This window comes from Gouania willdenowi, chromosome 20 (genome assembly GCF_900634775.1).
Source record: "Gouania willdenowi chromosome 20, fGouWil2.1, whole genome shotgun sequence".
Taxonomy (NCBI): Eukaryota; Metazoa; Chordata; class Actinopteri; order Blenniiformes; family Gobiesocidae; genus Gouania; species Gouania willdenowi.
This window is the reverse complement of record NC_041063.1, coordinates 9,602,374-9,618,705: the sequence shown is the minus strand read 5'-3', so window position 1 is coordinate 9,618,705 and position 16,332 is coordinate 9,602,374. Positions and strand designations below refer to the sequence as shown.

At 38.9% G+C, this 16,332-nt stretch overlaps 1 protein-coding gene across 1 annotated transcript in view; it reads left to right on the top strand.

Moving 5' to 3' along the window:
- Positions 1-16,332, top strand: part of cubn (cubilin (intrinsic factor-cobalamin receptor)) — a 78,886-nt gene that overhangs the window by 22,764 nt on the left and 39,790 nt on the right. The window contains exons 20-35 of the mRNA XM_028434413.1: positions 1,120-1,285; positions 2,373-2,598; positions 6,006-6,136; positions 6,332-6,521; positions 8,480-8,640; positions 9,233-9,414; positions 10,013-10,169; positions 10,667-10,854; positions 12,158-12,317; positions 12,674-12,855; positions 13,036-13,204; positions 13,501-13,682; positions 14,546-14,702; positions 14,987-15,103; positions 15,177-15,290; positions 16,082-16,210. Of these exons, the coding sequence (XP_028290214.1) occupies positions 1,120-1,285; positions 2,373-2,598; positions 6,006-6,136; positions 6,332-6,521; positions 8,480-8,640; positions 9,233-9,414; positions 10,013-10,169; positions 10,667-10,854; positions 12,158-12,317; positions 12,674-12,855; positions 13,036-13,204; positions 13,501-13,682; positions 14,546-14,702; positions 14,987-15,103; positions 15,177-15,290; positions 16,082-16,210 (2,611 nt within the window). The remainder of the gene's footprint in view (positions 1-1,119; positions 1,286-2,372; positions 2,599-6,005; positions 6,137-6,331; positions 6,522-8,479; positions 8,641-9,232; positions 9,415-10,012; positions 10,170-10,666; positions 10,855-12,157; positions 12,318-12,673; positions 12,856-13,035; positions 13,205-13,500; positions 13,683-14,545; positions 14,703-14,986; positions 15,104-15,176; positions 15,291-16,081; positions 16,211-16,332) is intronic.

Sequence of the window (16,332 nt, the reverse complement as noted above, 5' to 3'; positions counted from 1 at the left end):
CCTTTTTCACTGAGATGACAAAGACTGTACTAAATACAAGTAACCTGTTTAGTTTAGCTATGTACATGTATGTATGACTTCTAGTTGGTTTCTTCCTCATACCTTATTGCAAATATTTAACCTAACGTTTGATTAAGTGTACCTACTAAAATATGCACTTCATTAAGCCCCTAAGAGATACTGTACTCTGGCCCTAAAAAGAATGAATTTCCAGCTAGGGTAATGCTGATCCTGAGTGATGAATACCAGAATCTGGACACCAAGACATACAGCCCCCATTAGAAATTGAGAAGAAAAGACTGTTTATAGTCAATCAGTGCTACACTCCAACACTCTCAAAGAAAACAGTGCAACCCAACCCCAAACTTCTGCAGGCTGTAAGACCATGGTTATCCAGGTCAACGCACAAGTCTGATTATGCTGTAGAACGTAGCACTTGAAGATGGGAAAAAAGGTGAGACAGAACACCTGGATGTTCCCAATCTTCCACCGGATCTTATTGTGGATCCTGTTCTCTTTAGAGAAGCTACAAACTGTACAACTGTGGTGACAATTAAAAACGTGGTGTAACGGTTAAGGAATCAGGCTTGGAATCAGGGGGTCGAATCCAACACGGCCATCACTGTGGGATGTTGAGCAACTCCCTTAACCCTAACTGCTTGTGTTGTAAATCGCTTTGGATTAAAGTGTCTTTCCTTTATTCAATTGCATTTGTGAAAAGGTTCAGACACTTATCAACACCTGGTTGTGAATAATTCTACTACTGCATTGGTCTTAACATAGGCAGAGCAGAGGTGTTTCAGAGCAAAAACAGCAACATAGAACAGATCTGAAATAGAAGATGTCTTATATTTAGCTGAACAGGTTTGTGATGTGTGACAAAGAGTCACAGCAAAAATAATGTATTGAGTGGGCTGGATGTTCAAGATTTTCAAATACACTGTGAAATAATTTGATAAGGATACATTTTCATCACACGCATTGCTACTGATTTGCCAAGATTTCCCTGGTCACCCCCAATATATAAACAGATTCAAGACTAACTCAAAGCTGAACATATGTTTGTATCATGTTATACATTATTAGTCGACAGATTAAATCATTGCTTCTTCCGTCTAGGTGAGGGATGGCTCTACGGCTAGTTCCCCTCTGCTGGGAACATTTTGTGGCACTGACATTCCCCCCAGACTCCAGTCTACTCAAAGATCCTTGTATATCAAATTCAGGACTGACTCGTCCGTCACCAACCATGGCTTTGAAGCAGATTATGGTTCTGCATTAGAAGGTGAGAACAGTAGGATTTTTTGATACTACACCTTTTTCTCTGAGTCGTTGAGAATTGCTTCGCTGGGTTTTTATTTTTTTTTCTTCTTCTGATAATTACTGTTGTTATCTCAGCACAGCAGACCCAATAAAAACATTCTACTGTATATTTATAATAAATAATAAGTATGAGAGACATAGGCCCCTATTTTTTAGCAGCTGAGTCTGTATGGTGCACCGAATGGCCACTGTGGATACAGGTGGGGTTCTTTTGTGGTCCGAATTGCACCCACTTCATTATGTGAATCAAACTCCCTCATTATTCAGGGCCATGATTCAGTAAGAAAAACGTGCCTGAGATTAGAGTTGATAAGGGACCCAGCAGTATTCCTCAAAACCAGCATATTTACCTATCTCACAACGCACAAGGTTCTGTGACCATGAAAACGGGAACAAGCAGGTCAGAAAATGGATAGATTGACAACGCACAAGAAGAACTAGACACTGTAATATGCTGCACTCGTTTGTCAGGCATGTGTGCAGTAACCGTCTTTTATTTACGCGCACTATTTCACATTGGAATTTAGGAAGAGTGAGCGCAGCTCTGTGGTGCGTTCTTTACCTGTTGGAGTTCACTAGGTTATGCCGTCTCTTGACAGCAGAACCATGATGGAATGTCAGTGCTGGGTTTCTGACTTGCCGTGGCTCAGGTGTGCAGCCATGTCTCATACTTACTCTCTCAGCAAAGACATACTGACAAGACAACTGTTGAAACAAAAGGATTCCTAAATCCAGAGACAAGAAAACCTCTGCCAAAACAATTAAAACTTAACAAAAACAACCACAAAGATGAAAGAGATAAAAATCGAACATAAAAAAGGACCCAAACGTGGTTTGAACGCACAAGCTTTCAAATTTATCATTATCAACTATGTCACCATTACATTCTTCTCTTTCTGCAGCTCAGATTTAGCAGTGTCAGATTAATGTGAACACATCCAGTCAGGGTGTTGGTTTGCTCATTCTCTTCAAAGCATCGAGCGCCAAACTCTAAAATATCTGTAAAATGTATTTTATTGTTTTGTTTTGTTTTTTTTACCATGTGGCAGGGTGTGGTGAAACCCTCACCAGCCCTACAGGCACTATCACCAGCCCTGGTCACCCAAACAACTACCCTCATGGAGTCAACTGTACATGGTTTATCAGTGTGGCACCGGGGAATCTGATCAGACTGACCTTTGACTCCTTTAACCTGGAGTACCACTTCAACTGCAACTATGATTACGTCGAAGTCTACGACAATGGTACTGTGCAGACTGGGAGCAAGATTGGCCGGTATGTATACTAAAATCACATGCATGCACAACATCTTAGTGTGAACTGATCAACTTTTGTTTTTGCCTGTTTACATGTAAACGTGGGCTCAAAATAGGTAAAGTGAGGCACCTTTCAATGAAAAGGTAATACATAGTTTAGTTGTAGCACCAGGATATATCGCTTTACTACTATATTGTAAAAAAAAAAAAAAAACAAAAAAAAAACACTGAGACAAGGCTTTTGATGGCAAAATATTATTATTTTGCTGTCTGGCTCACAGTGGAATGTTTAACTTACTCCTAGTATGTAATACGTATCTACAGTATATACCAGAAGTCTATCCGTACGAAAGATCACGTTGCCGGACTTTTTCTACTTAAGCGTAATGTGCCTGTGTTAGTCCTGTGTCAGAATGGCTGAGTGGCCTGACTCTAGGATACCTCCTTCTGCTGCCATGGGTTTGAATCCCACATTTGTTATATATATTTTAACATATTTAACATGGCAAATTCCACCTTTACAAATACATATACGAAAAAAATAAATATTTTAGGGTATTTCCTGGGTTAGTGTTAGTGTTAGGGTCAGGGTTATAGTTCGGGTTAGGGTCCGGGATAGGGTTGGGGTTGGGGCTAAAATAAAAGGGTTAACTGGGTAGCTAAAAATACATATGAGCTAAAATAAAACTGACGGAACTTTAAGTCACGTGGTGCATCTATCACATGACCTTAACTGGCCAACAAGGGGCACTGCGTACGGATAGATTGCCGGTCAATTGACACCGCTTATTTTGTATTTGTTCCCCCCGTCAATCACACAGACGTAACTTCCTCTTTCTCTGACAAGCAGAGATGACCCGTTTGGCCCGGTTAGTTGATGGTTTAAACATTATCAATAATCCACTCAGGTCCACACATGTTCTGTGTTAGTATGTGAGCTGCTGGATACTTCCCAATATCACTTCATAGCGCCATAATCTCCCTTGTCCTTGCTTCTCCCTCCTTAGCTAATGGTAGCATCAGTGGCTAATCTATCATTCAAAGGTGCATTGCTTCCACCTTTAGGGCACCAGGTGGTCCCTACATCAACAGTGAAGCCTTATATTCACAGTAGAACTCCGTCACAGTGTATCCCAGCAACTTCCTTGAAAAAGTTGACAATGTCACTGAGCGTTCGGATTTGAAATGACGAATAATCTCGTCAATGGCACTGAGTGAGGGATGGTAGGCACTAGAATGACAGTGGCACTAGAATGACACGTTTCCCTCTGATGAATATGTAATGTAGGCTGATCACATAAGGGAAGCCAAATAATGGGATGGGGAAATGCAAATAGATTATAGCAGTGGACGCAATGTAATTTATCAAATCTGGAAATATTTGCTGTGACTGTTTCTGCACCTGTAAATAGTACGACTCACAGGCTGGTGTAAGCTTTACACATAATACACAGCAAAGATGGAAAAAAAATGCTCCAGTTAACCATTCTAGTATAAGAAAATAATTTATATAAAACAATATTCAATAATAACAGCCACTGAAAGAAAATGCTGAGTAAAGTGTGTGAAGTAAGAACAACTGAACTTCTGAGGCATCTCTGATGACACAACTTTTATGTGAAATGTGCATATATTTACCCTTACTTTGTCATAGTAAGGGGGATTTTTTTTTCTTAACTTGAAACCTATGTTATTGGATTCCTTGAACCCAAAATATAAATACGTTTTGACACCAAATGTATCATTATAACTATAACAGAAGCAAATATACGGGCTTTAGAGTATTTCCGGCAAATTGGCGACCATTTTTGAAAAAGGGTGCCCATTTCCGATACAAACTGTGATCTCACTTTGTGTCTTATGATACATTTACTTGTATGACCCTAAGGTACATCCATACCAAAGGGGACCTTTGCGTCATGAGTTGAAGTCAAACGCCTATTTTTTGGGCTTAACCTCCCTAATAAAAAAGGCTGTGGTTATCTCCAGTCCATACCTGAAAATTTCCAAAGAACAATCTTTGTTATTGTTGCATCTTGGGGTGTGGATGATGATGACAAAAAGGTGATGTGAAAGAAGTCTTCGGGACATTGATTTGTAAATAATAGCAAACTCTGTCTGGTCAGGGAAAGCAAACCGTATATATCCTCCAAAGGCATAACTACAAAAATAGCTCATTACCCTATAGGGAATCAATTTACTCTGGACAATATACAGAGGAAACAGTCTGTCAATCAAATTGGAACTTGGACCGGAATACAAATCTATATAGCTCCGGCAGATAATGTATACTAACGTAATTGTGTCATACATCTGGTATCCTGTTCTATGGAATTAGTATGTCTTATTGCACACACGGAACTGCAGAATAACATCCTCTTCACCTAGGAGAGCGACACATCATGTTAGTGTCACTTCACATATCCATAGCCTTAAAATTTACTGCATAAAGATAGAGTCTAGAAAATGATGTTGTTCCCACATTATCATAAACAGTCTCAAATTCTTATGGAAAACATGGTATTATACTTAAATCAGGACCTCTGTTCATACATCTAATGTCACTCATATGCATTTTTGGCTAGAGTCAATTCTTTATTCAGAAAGAGTATAAACCTTTAATAAGTGTAATAAAGAGGAACAAAATACACCTCATAATGCTAACTACCAACTCACTATACCTCTCTGTTCACAATTATCTCAATCCAACCTACTCGCCACAGATTGCAGAGTCCACAGGTGCTAGTTTTTGTAGGAGGGGCAAGGCCAACACTGACGTAAGAAGTTTCTATCAATGGAGGGCAGTCAACAAAATTTGCCAAATTGAATTCTTCAATCAACAACACTACTTGATACCCAAATACATTAGTTTTCCACAGAAAAAAGGTCGTTTTGGGGTTTTAGTTACTCTATAACCTAGGTTCCCGAAGTGGGGTACGGGTACCCCCAGGGGTACGCAAATTGTCATGGGGGTACGTGAATGAAAATCTTAAGCAATGACAACATCGGAAACTAGAATATAAATAGAGCAGTTAATGTTAATGCTAGGTTAATGGTAATGCTAGGCTAATGCTAGGTTATTGTTAATCCTAGGCTAATGCTAATGCTAGGCTAATGCTATTGCTATGTCAATGTTAATGTTAGGCTAATGCTAATGCTAGGCTAATTCTATTGCAATGTTAATGTTAATGCTAGGTTAATGCTATTGCTAGGTTAATGCTAATGCTATTTATAGGTTAATGCTATTGTTAGGCTAATGATAATGCTATGTTAAAGCTAATATTAAGTCAATATTAATGCTAGGCTAATATTAATGGGAGGTTAATGCTATTGCTAGGGTAATGCTAAAGCTAGATAATGCTAATGCCAATGAATATAATCAGCCCTAGTGATGGGTGTGTTTTTCCAATGTGTTGTTTTTTGCAGGTACTGTGGTCAATCAGTGCCTCCATCCATCACCAGCATCGACAACCTTCTGACCCTGCTGTTTGTATCTGACTCCAGTTTAACCAGAGAAGGATTCTCTGCAAGTTACATCGCCTTAAATGCATCGACAGGTACGGAGACACATTTAACTCAGACCATGCTCACATTCAGCAAATATTTTTAAATGATTTTTTTTTATTTCCGACATTACGAAACGTGTTGTAACTGCAACCAAAACTACAGTAATTTTTTTTTTTCTAAACTAAATATCATATTTTGAGTTCTAGATGTCTTAAAATCTCTTTTTTTACCATCCTTATCATCAGACTGTAGTGATATATTTACTACTGCTACCGGATCCTTCACTTCTCCAAACTACCCAGACTACTACTCCAACAGCAGAGACTGCATTTTTAAAATCATAGTGCAGGTCAACATGCAAATCATGCTGAACTTCAGTAGCTTTGTGCTGGAGGGCTCGCCTCCTTCTTGCAGCTTTGACTTCATGGAGATCAGGTATGAAAAAAAATAGTAATACACTGAATTGATTTGATTGTAATTCAGTTACATTATCAATACTAATTACATTTACATTTTCTAGGGGTGAGTGAAATGATCATATCTATTTTTTCTATTTCTATTTGTTGATTGGCAGAAATTTAAAGGATGTTAAAAGATAAACAAATGATATGAATGATGGATTCATTAGAGATTGAATGTGTAGTGGCGTGATGAAAATGTGATGTGTAGCTCTGATTATCCCCAGTCATTCAGTAGTCATAAGAAAACGATATGAAACAAGTGGGTTAGTGCAACAATTCTCAACTGGTGGGTCGGGACCCAAAAGTAGGTCACGGACCTGTACTGGGCGGGCCGTGTACGGCTGGTCAAAAATCAATAAAAACTTGATGTCTGTCTCTCATGTTGAACTTGCCTTTTATTTTGAAAGAAACTTTTCTTTTGACAGGCATGCTGTGAAATGCATGTTGCACAGGAAAATATATAGATTTATGTTTAAAAAAAAAAAGTATATATATGTGTGTTTTCATTTTTGAAAAAATTCAATTTGATTGGTTGAATTAAAAAAAAAAAGGTGGGTTGCGATTTAATGACAAAATGGCAAAATGTAGGTCCCAGGAGACCAGTTGAGAACCCCTGAGTTAGTCAGTGTACTGTAGACTTTTGTGTTTTGTTTTCAAAACTATTGACTGCTTAGTGCCTGGCTCCATAGCTTACTGTAGTAAATTCAGACTTTGTAGGTCTGTTTGAATTCTTTGTGTATCTTTTTTGGGAATTTAGGCTGTGTACTTTATCTGTTTTGTGCCAGAAATCTATGGTTGAAAAGTTGAAAACATTATTGCTTTTCTGTATTTTCTTTTTTGTCATGTTTGCAGTGTTTCCATCATGTTAGGCTTTTGCTATATTATTCCAATGGTCGATTAACTGTAACTTCAGATTTTAGTTCTTTTTTTGTCATCTTTGAAATGTAATCTGGTTAATTTATTTACCTTACCTGCCTGCCTACCTTATCTGCAGTTAATCCTTTGCTAAGATCTTTATAATATTCTGGATGCTAATTTTATTTCATACTATGACAGTGTGCGGGTCAGCATAGTCCATTCCCAACAGGTTAATGACTTTTTATACTGTGCAATAGGGATGTAACGATTAAACGTTAAAAATCGATTCATAGGTATCACGGTTGATATCGATTTTCTGAAAATTGAATCGCAGTACTTTTTTTAACCAGCAGAGGGTTAAACTATCCACAAGTGTAGGCGGCGGGCGGAGTCTGCTAATCCTTTCTTTCTGGCCGCCTTCTACTCTTAAATATGTTAATAAATGATTCATTGCCCCTTTAGCACCGAAAGAATATCTGTAATATTACTTAAATATCTGTAAAAGTCACGTTTTTCTATTAGCTCTGTCTGCTAGCATAGCTTCTCTTCTTCACTGCAAGAATTTCTGCATGCCAACCGACCACTGGGTTACCAGCGCCCTCTGCTGGTCCAAACAAATATGGCGTAAATCAGTGTAATGACGTTTTTTTTTTTTTTTAAAGTCCAATTGTTTAGGCACAAAATACATTTTCAGTTGCACTTTTAAAAAGAAAAAGAACTATTATGCAGTTTTGCATTGTTTATTATAGAACCAGAATTTAAATTAATAGGCCTCATTTTCATTTGTTTATTTAATTCAAGATTTATTTTTAGTTAAATTGCATTGTTTTGAATAGTTTATCAAGGGATTCTTTTGACAATGAAATATAAAAGGAAAATAATACAGTATTTTCTAAAAAATTTGTCTACAGTCACATTTTGTAAAATAAATCGTGAGAGAATCGTATTGTGAACCCAGTATCGTGAATCGAATCGTATCGGGAGTTGAGTGAATCGTTACATCCCTACTGTGCAAGCATATTGATGTGGAGGTGTGGTGCCCTGGAGTAATGTTTGGAACCTTTGCTTATTCAGGGATGGAGGCTATGAAACATCACCACTGATTGGAAGATACTGTGGCAGTCAGACACCTCCAGTACTGGTGTCCCATAGTAACAGACTGTGGATGAGATTTCACTCTGACAGCTCAGTCACACGACCTGGATTCATGGCCCACTGGGATGGAACACAAACTGGTGAGTAGTTTAATTTGGAGGGATGATAGTCAAATGAACTATTGTAAGCAGAGAAATATGGTAAAGTAGAGTGTGATGGTTCAGTGACATTTGCATTTACAATAGTGTCATCAATAATGGTCTCTGAGAAACCAAAACACTAGAGTTATGGGGAAAAAGCTACTGTTTTGTATTTATATAGTGTTTTTCGTTGTCCATATATTGATTGAAACACAGTTCCTTTGTTTCAGCCAGTGTTAGATACACGCCCACTATGATCTATCTTATATATATACAGTAGGTGTTTGATGTGTTGGCAGAGGCCCAAACAATTGTTCAAAATGCAAATTATGCTACTGTGTGAAATATTTGAGAAAATATTTTAAAATCTACACAATTAATTTATTCATCGTCTCCTGACCCACTTCCTGTTCAAGGTCGCGGTAGCACCAGTCCATCACAGGACGCTACTCAATTTAAACATCCTCAAATATCACGACATTTTTTTAGACACACAAAAAGCAAAATAATCACATAAGACATTTCATTTTTTTTTGCTCATTTTTAAAGAATTTCCTTGTGTCTCTATATTTTTTTCATCTTTGTCTTTCAGGCTGTGGAGGGTTGATGACCACTACATCTGGGGCATTTTCTTCTCCTAACTACCCTCTGACCTACCACCCTAATGCTGAGTGCTACTGGAACATCAGAACCAGCCAAGGCAGTCAACTCCAACTCACATTCTCTGACTTCTCTTTGGAGTCAAGCTCAAACTGCAATTATGATTATCTAGCTGTAAGTATTGCTCACATACAGGTGCACAAGTCTGAAGGTTGTACCCAAATCTATGTGCTTTTACTCGGGCTCATAACAGTGGTAATGTAGGTTTTAGTGTTTCGGAGTTGAAAATGTGACGTGAAAAACTGTATCCTTCGGGCAGCTTCAGTCTCTGGTCCTCTAGAAGGATCCACGGCCGATGGGTCAGGAGGAGCATTCATTTGGGCATAAACAACAACAAACAGAAATAAATGAATTTCATGTTACAAGATTTGGTCATTATTGGTTTTTAAACTATGTTGTGGTGATTATATCCGTACAGCAGAGTACTCAGGGAATACATTTACATGCTGCAGTGTTCACAACTAACGTTTATTTTCCATATGTATGATTTGCCCACTATCCAGACCAAACAGGGGTTTTTATTTCCTCCACGATTTGAGGGGTGCCATGTGTGACCTGGTTCAATAGTCAGGATTCAAGAACAGTTCAATTTCAAAAATGAATTGAGGATATATGAATCATAGAAATGGAACACCTGACGTGTGTGTGTGTGTGTGTGTGTGTGTGTGTGTGTGTGTGTGTGTGTGTGTGTGTGTGTGTGTGTGTGTGTTAGGTTCATGATGGTAACAGCAGCAGTGCCCCAGAATTGGCAAAGTTGTGTGGCAGTCAGCTGCCCAGCAGCATCAATGCTTCCAGCAATCAGCTATTCATCAAACTTCGCACAGACAGCAGCATCAACGCCGGAGGCTTCCTGGCATCGTACAGCACTAGTAAGACAAATCACACTGGGTTCGATGACATTTCATGATACAATAGTTTAAACAAACCAGAGGGTTTGCTTTTCTTCTACAGTTTGTTTCATTTGGGTCTCAGTTTCTTTGCAAAAATAGCCCTGGAAGAGTTCTCTTACTGTGTTAATACAAACAGACCATCAAGTAAAGTAGTGTTATCCTTACGTGGAAAACAATCCTGGTCAGGAGGTTGTGGATGTCACGATTGTAGGACATCCTATATATTGTACAATTTGTATGTTTTATCTTATCTTTTTGGGTAAAACAATGACCTGTGGGCATTTGTTGGGCGAGCAAATGTCCTACCACCGGATGTCACAATAGACCAGGATGCAGTCAATTTTACATGATTATATTTAAGATACTTTTCTAAAATTAATTTATTAATGTGTATTTGGAGACCGAAGATAAAATCATTGAGGTTTATTGGGAAAAAGATGACAAAACTGTATGTTTTTGCTTCATTGTGTTCTCAGAATGCCAACAGATGCTCATCTCGGGCCGGTACAGCGGAGTGATTGAGTCCCTCAACTTTCCCAATGACTATCCACCTAATGCCCAGTGTAGCTGGACCATCCAGGCCACAAATGGGAACACCATTAACTACACCTTCCCTGCCTTTCAGCTAGAGTCTTCCAGCAATTGTTACTATGATTACATTAAGGTACATGAATGCAAAACATGAAGATGCTCCAAGTGTTTCAGGTGAATTAATTTGTGTTTGTGTGGCTGGTGCTTGTCTGATACATGCCTGCGTGAGGGTCATGTATCCTTCTGTCTTTGTCCTTCTGTGTGTGATGCTGTTTGCGTATCGTGTCCACTCTGAGGTGTGTTCTTAACAGCTCCACAAGTTAAGAACGAGCCGTTTTTGCCTTTTTTTTAACATCATTTATTCATATACCAGGGGCCAGCCATCCATTCACCCCCTCAGCATCCATTTGGGTGTCTTTCTTGTGCTAATCAAAACACATCACCTGACTGTTTATTTACTGTGCACGCAGCATCCAAGCCGAGTCCAAGCAGAGTCTGTCTTAAAAAGATTGAAATTAAGCCTGACCCTGGGTTAGTGCAAATACGTACAGCTAAGTAGAAGTGCAACACCTTAGTGATCGTGAAGTAAATCAACACTTTCTTGGAGAAGTACAGTTAAATTCCAATGACTGATGCACACAAACAGTGTGCCTTTGAGCCGCAGTGCACATGCCCGTGACACAAAGTGTCGGTTCCCTGTTTACACACAGACGCAGGGAAGTGTTTTCAAAAACTTCAAAAGTTCTGTTTTCAATCACTAAGTAATGGACAGACAGACTTGAAAATGTGCAAACAGGGCCTAAAGCTACAGGATCTTTGAGGAGTGTTTTCTCGCTTCTGTATGTCAGTGACAACATTCAAACAGCCATAACTTCTTTAAACATTAATTGGTTTATGTGAGTATGACACCAGTGGAAATCTCAAAGTCCACACTTTCATAATCTGGAAATACCTCAAAACGTGTTGATGGTTTTATAATGGCCCGTCACATGTCATTTAAAGAACCTATTTTATAAAACATACAATGGAGTCAGCATCTAAACATAAACTGCTATTTTTTTTTTTTTTTTTTTTTTTTTTAAAAAAAAAAAAAAAAAAAAAAAAAAAAAAAAAAAACATAAACTGCTAGAGGCACTAAGGTCTATCTTCTACACACTGCTTTTCATGCTGAGTGTGATATAGCCCATAGCTGACTCAAAGTGAAAGGCCAGAAACAGCCTTAAAAGAATATCGTTGACCATTGCCAGATCAAAATAGTAAATCTTGAAAGTTTGGTTGTACATTTAACTGTAAAACTGCATACAACTGACATAAGTTATGTAAGTACAAGTTTACTTGAAATATGAAAGAGTAAGAACAATCCAAGATGTGTATACACTCGTATACATCCTCATATGCCCATTTACTTCTTTAACTACTTTTTCTACTTCTTCTAGCTGTATAATGGGCCAAATGAAGACGCTCCTCTCATTGGAACATACTGTGGACTCTCACCTCCATCACCAAACACCACCACAAGCTCTGCCCTTACTGTTGTGTTCAGAAGTGACTCATCTGTTTCCCGACCCGGCTTCCAAATGTTGTGGTACCAAAATGGTAAGAAAACTAGTTGCCCTGTTTTGGTCTGAACCCTGTGTGGTCCATGCTTCATTAAAATAAGTTTTAGTTTGCAGTTTTGCATATCAACCAGTCTTGTCCTTTATGCCTAAGGCAAGGGTGTAAAAAAATCAGTCCTACAGGGCCAAAGTCATGCATTTACTACAAGATACTTGATTGTAAGGAGATGTTTTTTTAGCAAAGCTGCATAATGGTGCTTCATTAGACTCAAAACACAGGTCTGTTGGCGTAAGGAGACATTTAAAATCTGTTGGACTGCAGATTCCCATGAGTAACCTTGGAAACCGAACAATTGAAATGGTTGACTTTGAGTTTTTGTATTCTGTGTTCTGCAGGTTGTGGTGGGGATCTATCAGGCACTACTGGCTCCTTTAGCAGCCCAGGCTATCCAAATAGGTATCCAGATAACAGAGAGTGTGTCTGGTATATAACCACATCAGCTGGCAGCAGCATCACCCTGACTATCCATGAGTTTGATGTGGAGTTCCACCAGGACTGCAACTATGACGTTTTGGAAGTAAGCTATGAATCTCTTTCTGTTTGTTATCCATGCTTATGTCAGAATGCAAATCCAAATCCAGTCAATCGTTTTAACTTTGTGATGGAGCATGTTAGAAAATGTACTCTTGGGAAATAATCAGTAGTTGAAATGAAACCAACTTCACCTCTATTGATCTCTACTGTGCCTTCATCATAGGTGTATGGAGGCCCAGATCTGACTGCCCCTCAGCTAGCAAAGCTCTGCAGCACTACTTCAAACCCAATGCAAGTCTCCAGTACTGGCAATCTGATCACAGTGCGCTTCAAATCTGATGAATATGTCAGTGGAAGAGGATTTAATGCAAGCTACGCAGAAGTCCTGGGAGGTGGGGCAGCATCACCAGCACTATATAACACAACATAGTTGAAATAAGAAATAGAAATAAGAGAAACTTTGGTAACATTTTACAAAATATGATAGATACACACAATATCATTCAAAATACAATGTCCTAGTCCAATGCCTTACCAGTTGGAGGTGAACTTATCTATCTCACCAAAATGCTCCAAGACCTTATTAAAAGACTTATTTGTGCTAGTTGAAGTTGTGAAATACAGTCGCACAAAAGTGCAGCCTCGCTGGGATGAAATATGCAATGCTAACCACTCTTTCTTCTTGCAGGCTGTGGAGGCCCAGTTACAGCTCATTCAGGAGAGATTCACTCTCCTTCGTATCCCAACAGCTATCCCAACAATGCGGATTGTTCCTGGGTCATCAGTGTGGATCCCAGCCATCGTGTCTTCTTGAACTTCACAGATCTCGACATTGAGAATCATAGTAACTGTGCCTGGGACTATGTTGCTGTAGGTGTATGAATTCAAAAACAACCTCACAAACTCACAAACATGCTTTACGCACACCCATTGATTCACAAATAAATTCAGTGTGGTTTGCAAATACAACACATCATTCACAAACTAATGCATTTTTAAAATGTTCTTTAAAAGATCTTAGGGCAGGATCAAAAAATAAGACTCAATAGTGACATGACGGTCGTTAGGGTAACTGCAGCCATCAGCCAAGCCGGTGTGGGAGCGCGCATGAACGCATGTCCAATGACGCATTCAGCATCATTTGACGCCACATCCGCAGTACTGCACGCAAAATTCAAACCACGATTTGCTGCGCATGATGCATCACACAGCCTGTTCAAAGCAAGGTCTTTTAACATTAAAAGACTTGAAATTATTCTTTATTTCTTCACAAATCCTGCCCTAAGTTGCTTTAAGTACAAAAAAATATTTTACAACAACAAAAGTTTGCCACATGACTTTTGGTACTAATTTTCAGTCTTGCATATCCATACACAAATGCCCTCGTATTCACAAACAAGTCCTGTTCTTCACTTGAAGGACAGTTTTTGTACTTTTTTTTGTAAAGAGATTCTTTGTATGTGTAAAGCATGTTGTTTTAGTTTGATAGGTTTGTTACTTTTTTGCACAAAAACAAAAAATGCATTAGTTTGTGAGTTGTTTGGTGTGTGGATAAGCATGTGACCCTAAATTACTGCACAAACAATGTTTTGCTGACTGCTGGATGAGGCTGGGCAATAGAAACCATAATACTAACCAATATTTAGATACTTTAACATAAAGTAACTTTATCCTGATTTATCATTGTGCTCAGTGACTGTTGTATAAGAGGTTAACCCGTCTGCTTACTGTAGATCTACGATGGCTCAACATCATCCTCTCCTTTGCTTACCCGGGTGTGTGGCACTGGTGTTCCTCCCCCCGTCACCTCGACCCAGAACCAGATCTATGTTCGCTTCAGATCTGACTCCAGTCTCAGCCACCGTGGCTTCAGTGCTCGCTTCTCTGAAGGTTTTGTTGTTTCTCTACTTTTTTTTAAAACCTGGACCCTGGTGTGGTTTTGTTTTAATCAAACTGTGCTGTAAGCCATTAGCACTGTGTAATGATACTAAACCTAAACACTGAGAGTAAGTCTGCCATTTCCTTTGTTTTCTTTGGAGTCAATCTTAATGTTGACTTTATGGAACATCTCGAAGCATTGCAGCACGAAGCATATTTTTTACATCTTCTCTTCTACTTCCAATTACAATGAGTGAGTACTGGATGCATCTGAACATGTACATTTGAATTCACAGCTTGTGGTGCAACAATAATGGCAGATGATGTGGGTGGGGCTATTGCATCGCCAATGTATCCATCAGACTACCCGCCCAATCAGAACTGTAGTTGGATCATCAGAGCACAGGAGCCCTGTGAGTTGCTTCAGTAACAGACTTTAGTGTCAATATTGAGAACTACTAACTACTAACCACTTCTTTTGCCTAGTCAATCATGTGACCCTGTCATTCACTGACTTTGACTTGGAGAAGATCAACACTAACTGCACTCATGATGCTGTGGAGATCCTTGATGGTGACAATTACCTGGCCCCATCCATAGGTGCATATAAAGTTTACATTCCTAAGTCTCTATTTGTTTTGAAAACTGTTTAAGTGCTGGTTTATTATCTGAGCTCTATCCCAAGAAGGTAGCTCAACATATTCTTATCTTGTGTCATTGGAGAGTTTTCTGGTGTTTTAGAAACTCTGACATCAATGCACATATTCTGTAGTTACTGCCCTAAACAGCGGCTGCTGTCGTGAGCTTGTCCCTGCCACCCCGTTTGGCACTATAGGTAGACATATTTAGGGTTAAATAATAGTAATAAGGCACTCAGGTTTGTTTAACAAATGGAACGTGAGATGTTGTTCCTGGTACAAAATATATTCTTATTTTCTCTGGAAAACTATAAACATGCATTATTTACATACAGTAGAGTAACAAAAATCCCAAATGTAGTTGTTTGCAAGAGGCTGGTATGACACATAAACAAGATATAACAAAAAGAAAATACTAACCACCTAAAATGGCGATTAAACCAAATACAGAGCCAAAAAAAAATACAGCGACTGTTTTTCATCCTGGACGTGGGCCTAATAAAGTCTGTAGACACATGCCCATAGGGGTATGAAGAAGGCAACCTGCGGTACAGTGTGTTAAAACGTTAGTGAACCAAGTAACTGCTACGCCTACAGATCAAAGTACAGTACTACTACTGGATTATGCCGAGCCAGATTTATGAAATCTCTGAAATTTCTGAAAAATTATCTGGGATTTCCATCATTTTTTTTGATGAAACAGTGCCCCGTTCTTATCTCAAAGCTGTTTTTAAGTGGGCATTTTGATTTCAGGGCGCTACTGTGGCTCCGAAGTTCCTCATCCAGTGACATCCTTCAGCAACTCTATGGTTGTCAACTTCTTGTCGGACCACTCTGTCTCCAGAAGAGGCTTCAGAGCAACCTACTCAGCATCCACTTCCAGTATGACCTACTGCTAATGCACTCACACTTCAGTCACTGCCACTCTTTGACACCGCCAGGCTTTATATTCTTCTTCTTCTTCTTCTTCTTCTTCTTCTTCTTCTTCTTCTTCTTCTTCTTCT